This window comes from Nannobrachium achirus, assembly GCF_963921795.1.
Source record: "Nannobrachium achirus genome assembly, chromosome: 1".
Classification (NCBI taxonomy): Eukaryota; Metazoa; Chordata; class Actinopteri; order Myctophiformes; family Myctophidae; genus Nannobrachium; species Nannobrachium achirus.
Window position 1 is genome coordinate 29,442,806 of NC_137810.1, and position 8,028 is coordinate 29,450,833.

General features: G+C 39.5%; 1 protein-coding gene across 1 annotated transcript; it reads right to left on the reverse strand.

The window, feature by feature from the left end:
• Nucleotides 1-978: 978 nt before the first annotated feature.
• On the reverse strand, nucleotides 979-7,595 carry plvapb (plasmalemma vesicle associated protein b; the record flags this gene model as incomplete). Its single annotated transcript, XM_080728002.1, has 9 exons — nucleotides 979-1,051; nucleotides 1,259-1,317; nucleotides 2,757-2,909; nucleotides 3,417-3,566; nucleotides 5,030-5,249; nucleotides 5,747-5,948; nucleotides 6,375-6,465; nucleotides 6,928-7,113; nucleotides 7,395-7,595. The coding sequence occupies 9 exons, from the start codon at nucleotides 7,593-7,595 to the stop codon at nucleotides 979-981; spliced, it is 1,335 nt and encodes a 444-aa protein (XP_080584128.1).
• Between the last annotated feature and the right edge of the window lie 433 nt (nucleotides 7,596-8,028).

An 8,028-nucleotide genomic window follows, 5' to 3' on the forward strand; every position in this document is an offset into this window, starting at 1 on the left:
ATTTCCTAGAGACAGACAGGTGTTAGATTTACAATATATACAATATATTTTATTTGTTTTTAGGTAAATATGAACATTTTGTTATTTTTTCTTATTTTTTTATATATCTTTTTTTTTACATATCTCATATGTAAGATATCTCATAATTCATAAGTTATTTTTTTACAAACATACTAGAGCAAAAATAAGGATGAGATAGATGAACATACAACGTAAAGGTTTATTATTTTTCATGCATATAAGCAGAATTCAGTTCATTTTAATCCAGTCATAAATTAGCAAAAACATTTAGCATTTTTATCAATGCCACACCCAAAAAAACACAACTCACTGAAAAACAGCAGAATAGAACATATTTACACTCTTAATATTTTTAAATTAAGAGGAGAATAAATGATTCTAAAGATGTTCACAGCCAAATGTACTGCCTTTTTTTTCTTCTTTTTTTTTTTACTAAAATTAACTAACAACAACCATTAATTTATAAAAAAAATCCTCAGAGTTAAGCTATGACTATGCAAGCTTACTGTATGGCATAACATAATACATCAATGAAAACACTATATACAGGTTGTGTTTGATAAAACACATCAAAAATATCTACAACACACTCCACTTTCCATTTCATCACACATACAGTAGGAGAGCAAGCAGTAACAACGACAGAAATAAGAGCAAGTAGATGATCAATATCTAAAAATATTAATCTCCACTGTTGAATGCATACTGTACATAGTAAGAATGCCTATTCCAGTGGTTCTCAACCTTTTCTTGATCCGGGCCCACATGAAAATCTTGAAAGCGTCCGTGGCCCACCCATGGGCTGCGTGTGCATTTTAGGAGCATGTTCAATGATCAATCAATCGATTGTGTTCAATTATTTGGATCAATGAAACTAACATAGTATAGTATACTTTGAGTTGGAATGTCAGTATACCGTTGGAGTTTTGCTAATGCCAGGTGCACCAATAGAAGGGCCTAATTTAGCCACAATCGATCTTCTCTGACGGGGAGGCTCTGCCTGCAAGGCAGCAGGCGGAGGAACGGCAGGCTAAAAGAGAGAGAGAGAGAGAAATGAGAAAATGATTATCTGTCCTCAGACTCCTCACACGCCTTCACTGCTTGGATATATAATACATTCCAAACACAACAACGCACATATTCCTAGAATCGGTGGGGTTTGCACTGGACATTTTGTGCCCTGATGACATCCTGACAAAAATATGCTTCTGGTTGTGGTTTCCTCCTGTTATCTTGCCTGTCCATCCCTTCCTCCCGCTGCCCTCCGATACCTCTGTTCTGCTGACTCCTGTGCACCTTTTCACAGATCAATGGGACTCACTATTATCGTAATATGGAGAAGCTCCACAGTGTGTGTGTGAATATGTGTACCTTTCACTACCGCAGTCCATGGCTGGTAGATGGTAGACCTATATACTGTACGTTGATCAAGGTCCCCCTGGGGTCTATACTTGTTCCCCTCCCTTTTCCCCCTCTACACCAAATCTCTTTGTAGAAAATAACAGATCTACAAGCTCACAACGCATTGCAACGCAGTGCGCTGTGAGCTTGTAGATGTTTGTAGAATGTTAGCCTATTATCCAGAATCAGGATGCTGGGTGTGGTTTAGGCTGAGGATTGTCATGACTTCTGTTTTAGTCTGAAAATAATCTTTCACATTTATTTACTTGTGAAATTTCATCCAAACTCATATCAAGGTACAATGGTCTAGCATTAAAAATGATTTGTAGACAACTGCCTCCTCTTACATTCCTCCTAATGATTGCTTAATGCTTAGTATCAATTCAATGTACAAAAATAACATTGATGAATGAATGTTGAATGAATGTTTCATACATTACGTGCAATGGTTTGTCATTTACTTAATTACATTTACTTGGTTTTGAAGAGTTTATTAGCAGTTTGCAATAGAAAAAACTAAAAAAGTACAGTTTCATGACAGCACAAATCACTGGTATAATGCATTATAATCGCATTATAATCACATTTATACAACCATACTTAGTCAGTTATAAAGTGACTTAATACATTAATGCACTTTATAACTGATTAAGTATGGTAGTTATATGGCACACAAGACGTCTATTTGAAAATGTATAAAAATAACAATAAGATTAGGCATAAGGAATAAGGCGAAGCATATGGGATAAGGAACATCGCAAGATGGGGCCCAAAATGTGCTGTTCCTCTGAGCTTCTAATGCATAAAAACAGCACTTTTAATACTTCATAGACGTCGTTATGAGTTGCTATGCATAATTGTAAACATTTATGAGTGTTATGAAGCGTTATAAATGCATTATGATGCATTATAAATGCAATTATAATGCATAATACAACGAACCTTTACTGTAAGTAAACTGTTACCCTTTAGATTTTATGTAAGGTATACAGTATCTTTATTTTTAAGACATTTAAAATAAATTTTCCTCTTAATTCTGTGTTATATCGCTATGCTTTATCAGTTCATTTGCACGTTCCATACTATACATCCATGGTTCCCAAACTTTTCAGGTCGAGGCCCAAAGGAGAGATTAGACTTACATGGGACCCAAACTAGTGAAAATAGCAGATCTACAAGCGCACAACGCGTCGCTTCGCGTCGCGTTGTGATTTCATTTTTTGTTTTATTTATTAATCAAATTACTAAAAAAACAATATCTATATTTAGTTTTATTCATGAAAGTCTTAGATTTTTTTTTTTACAAGATTTTGGGAAACATAAACATGTCTAACCTTGCAGTTGGCCAGTTGAGTGGCCAGTTGAGTGGTCAGCTTCTGGACGTTCTTTTTGACCGTCTCCAGTTCGTTCTCCCTCAGAGAGAGACGCTCTCCCTGCAGCCTCTTCTCCTCCCTCAGTCGGTTCTGCTCGATCAGCAAGGTTTCCACCTAAACCAGACATTCATTAATCATTTAGTGAAGATAGAACGATCAGTCATTTCATTGTGACCTCTTTGATTACGAGCAGATGGAATTTAGATAATAGATTTGTTATCTTTAAAACCACACTCTAGCCTAGGGTAAAGTAACACAAACACATTTTTGTATTACTGTACTAGATCTGCTATTTTCAGTGTGTACAATAACCATTTCTTTAGTAAAGACCAAGAAGATTGTCCTCACAATGTCTATTTCTCAAATTCTCAAAGGACATTAACCCTCACAAGTACTCTATAGTAATACGTCTAGTACAGTGGTTCTCAACCTTTTCAGGCCGTGACCCCCAAAATAATTATATTTTAACTGGGGACCCCCCCACCCTGACAAGCACGAAGAGTTGAGGCATTACATTTTGTATAAACACGGTTCTATTGTGAAAATAGCAGATCTACATGCTCACAACACACACACACACACACACACACACACACACACACACACACACAGGTACTGTACCTGTTTGTCGTGTTTCTGCTGGTTGGTCTGTTGCAGCCTGCTGGACTCGGCTGCTGTCATGGTGCGGTTGCGTGTACACCGCTGCAGGTCTTGGTTCAGATGGTTGTTCTGCACCTCCAGGCGACTGGACTCTGACTGGATCTGTGACACCTGGAAGCAGAGCGGCAGGTGGATAAATGTTCTATATACAGGCAAGTACCAGTGGTTCTCAAACATCTTCAGGTCAAAGCTCCCCCAAATGAATGTATCCCCATCTGAAAATGTCTTATGCCAGGGTTAAAATTAATTGGAAATAAATGCAAAACATTTTCAAGACAAAAACATAAGCAGATCTACACGCTTATATATCGGCTACTTTTATATAGCCAATGTTAAAGTGGTTAAACTGATTTTGGTGCTACTATATGTTAAATCCATTCTGGGGACCCACTGGAACCCCCTCATGGACCCCTGGGGGTCCCGCGACTCCACTTTGAGAAATACTGTTGAATACGCTGTATATAAGCATATAAAAGCAGTGCTCCAATAGGGTATTACAGGGTTTGTTAATGTGGGCATGTCATAATGGGTCAACCGTTTGCTATAATTTCACAACAAATTGTATTGTGACACGTTGTGAGCTTGTAGATTGGCTAACTTCTGCAAATAGATTTGGTAAAGAGGGGAAAAGGGAGGTGGCCCATGGCCAAGTATAGACCCCTGGGTGCTCCCAGTCAAAATAGTATGGGGTTTTTGTTGGTTAATGTTCTCTTTTCACAACATTTGCCTGAAGTAGAACTCCAAACACCACAGCTTTATTTTAATCTATTGTCTAAGACATTGTGTGTGTTTTACAGTATATAATGTAATTTTGTCTCAGTCAAATAAAGCCAAATTGTGGTATTTGTGGAGTTAGATTTTGCTTTAAACATTTCAAATAAATATGAACAGCTATGGTGAAAACATTCTAGGACCAGCAAATGTTGACATGTGTAGATAGTAGTACATGGAAACTTACTGTATGTCTTATGAAGTAACATTATTGCTTGAAATATTATAAAGGTGAGGACAGGAGTTTAATTTGGCCCTAATGCTACTGGTTGTCTTGTCCGTTGCTGTATCAGCAGTGGCACATGGTTGGCCCCAGCGGTGACCCTGCCGTCCCCTCAGAGGTCACCTGTCTCTTTAGCCAGACTAGATCATGAACAATGCTGAGGATGGACTTCCTCCCTGGAGAAGCTGGTTTCCCAGCCAATTTGCTCTCTGGAATATTCCATCAACTGTACAGGAAGGCTTCCTAGATAGACATTAACCCGCAGTATAAACTTTCCTTGTGGTCTATTCTCCAACATGTTTAACCACTTTCACCTTGACATCCCTAAAATTCCCCAAAATGGCAGGTCTACAAGCTCACAATGCAGCGTTTTGAGTTTGCAGTGGTGTTAGTTATATTGTTTTAGACTTAACTGGACCAGAGTTAGCTTTGAGCTTTTGAAGCACATATATATTATTCATCTTTTTGGCTAATTTGCTCCCAGATTATGGATGCTGGGGTTAACATGCTCTACCAAACACAGTGGTTATGGTTACAATGACGTTTATTTTTTATTTTTTACACAGTACAGATACGGTACCTTAATGCCCACGTTGTCCAAGTATTTCTGGAACTTGTCTTCCACGTCCCTGGAGAGGTTGGTGCAGCCGGTCCTGATCTTCTCATTCTGTTCCTGCTGCTTCTCACAGGTGAGGTGAAAGGTGGGCTGACTATTGAACAGGCTGTTGATCCTGTCCAGGAAACCTGTGGTGACCGTCTGGATCCCCTCCAGAGACTTGGCAAAGTCCTCTTTACACTTCCTTAGATTAAAAAGAATAACAACATGTATATCACTATTTTGGACACATTTTCGAAAAACATTTCCTTTTTTTTCCCCCCACAAAAATATCAAACATTTTCCCTTTTTATTTGATTTTCAGAAATTGTATTTATAAATTCCTACAATGAAATACTGTATATAGGGCTGAGCCTGAGACCAAATGGTCTGTCTTTCTTTGACATAACACAACATTTATTTACAGAGATCAACGTACACAGGCCCCTTTTCCACCAAAAGAACTTTGGTTCTAGAACTGGCTCCGTTCTAGATTCTTATAACCTTGGTGCTTTCACGGAGCCGGCGGACATTTTTTGGGTTCCAGACCAGTTCCGAAACAATTTTTAGGGTTTTGAACCAATGCAATTTCAGTGAAAACACTCTGAACTGGTTCTATATTAGGCGGGGAAAAAAGAACTGAAGCGGTTTAACCCCGGTGGAGAAGGGACCAGAGACAAACAGACAGGTGAACTGGACTACCTGGTGTAAGTCTCCAGCTGCTCCTTCAGGTTGACGTTGTCCCGGCGCAGACCGATGACACTCTGATGGTGAGTGTCACGGTCCCTGAGGGCGTTGTCTCTCTCCTGGCTCAGGTACATAACTGTCTGGGTGAAGTTTGCCTCTATGAGGTTGATCATAGCTCTCTGCTGGTTGTTCAGAGTGCGCAAAGTCACCACCTCACCTGTAGGGTCCAGGGGAAGAGTCAGTCAAATAGACAGCTATCATCATAGGCCTACTGTAAGACCTGAGGCCCATTCTACAAATGCCTTCTAAATCGGTTTGTCCTCAAACTTCTTCGTAATTCAACATTATTCAACATTTTTCTAACACTTTCAAGATAAAAAAAAAATGCTCAAACAGCGCTGTGAGCTTTTTTATCTCCTATTTATGAGAAGTCAATGCTAAAATCTACAATGACACAGATGCTCTCCATTACTGCTAGGGTGAAATGTAATTGTATATTTGGATTACTGTATATTCATTATCAGTACAGAAGGGTTTATTGTTCGGCTATTTTTTAAATAATGTAGAATGAGTTTGTGGTTAAATGGTTTAATACTATACATTCACCAAACATTGTGTAAGTATTGATCATTAGAGTACATACCGTTGGGTGTAGCAGGCATTCGAATAGATGTGGTAGCACACTGTAATGTTGGTGGGGTTCGTGTCTGCTTCTTATCAGCTTCACACTGGGTCTGGAATGGACAAGAACATCATTAACATCATTTTAATTTATTATGAGTTAGGGTGAATTCCAGTTCATTTAGAGTCATGAGCTTAAGAAACAAAATAACATAAATCCATAACGAATGCTTAACTTTAAAACAGTTCTGAGGTCATTTTAATGTCTACTCTCCCTTTTGTGTGCACCCCAGACAGTTTGTAAGTTGCTTGATTCAATATTTAGATATTTGATATTCTATAGGCCTATAAACCTCAGTTGCTTGATTCAAATTTAGATATTTGATATTCTATAGGCCTATAAACCCATGGTACTGTTAACAATGTTGGACTCACTGAAAACCCACATTCCTGCTTCTGGCATCCTTCACTCAACAAAACAAACCAAATGTTAAAATATTTTAATTAATCTCTGAGGCCATTAAATAAATACTAATATCGATCCAATATTCATACTGATAGCAATATCTACTCACCATTTTCTTCTGCAAAGCTAGGAGCTCATGGGTAGTGATGTTGGCTGCGTCCTTAAGCGTGTCCAGCTCTTTCTGCAGGGCTGCCTTCTCCCCTGTGCGAGCTCCCAGCTGCGCTCCCAGGTCCGCTTTCTCCTTCCTCAGCTCAATGTTGTTCTCACTCATCCTGTTATAGGTCTTCTCCAGTTCCTACGTGATGACAAGAAATGTGTATGCTCATCACTGTGTTTATGTCATACATTTACATCACACTTTAAGATGGGGTGTACAAACAAATCAACAAACATCTTCCAGCCACAAAGATTAAAGATGAGGTGTTAGTGAGTCATCCATAAGGATGTCAAGATGTGTTTTAATACCAGATAAACTGGAATGCAATATGTTGTTGTTTTATTCTGGGAGTTTAGTCAGGAATAATATAAATACTTTGTCATAAAGAGTCAAAACCATGTATGGTCCAAGTGACTGACCTGCAGTCTCTTCTCTTCGACAGCCTTCTCTGGCTGTCCGTACACCAGGAACAGCACCAGGCTGACAATGATCAGAGACTGGATGAGAGAGGAGAAGAAGAAGACGATCCTCATGTAGTAACCGCAGCTCTTCCCTCTGGGCTTGTACGCCGGTTGAGCCTCCAGGCCAAACTTGGCCCGGGAATAGTTGTGGCTGTACATGGCTGTTGGGGGCGAAATGGTGGCGGATGAAGGGAAGCAAACTAGTAAAAAAAATGATTAAGAATAAGCTCTTGATTGTCGAATCCTGGAGAGATTCCTTCAAGTGCGATTTTCTCTCCTTGATGTTTAACTCAGACGGAGTTGAAGCTTGAAGATGGTCACTGGAAATCTCAAATGGCAAAAGAACCTAAAAGGTGCCTGTTTTCCCCTCTGCTCTGGCGTTCCCAGGGACTTTCGTCCGTCCTACAAAGTGACTAATATAGATAGAGACAGTGATGACATGTGAGGAATCTTAGGATGGATGTAAACACTGACCCTTAGGTGGACCGTGTTTATAAGTTGTGCTGGAGGCACACTTCCTATGCAGCAGGTCCACCCTGGACTGCCCATCCAATCCCATCCCACCCCTGCCTCCCTCCCCCTGTCCCTGCGC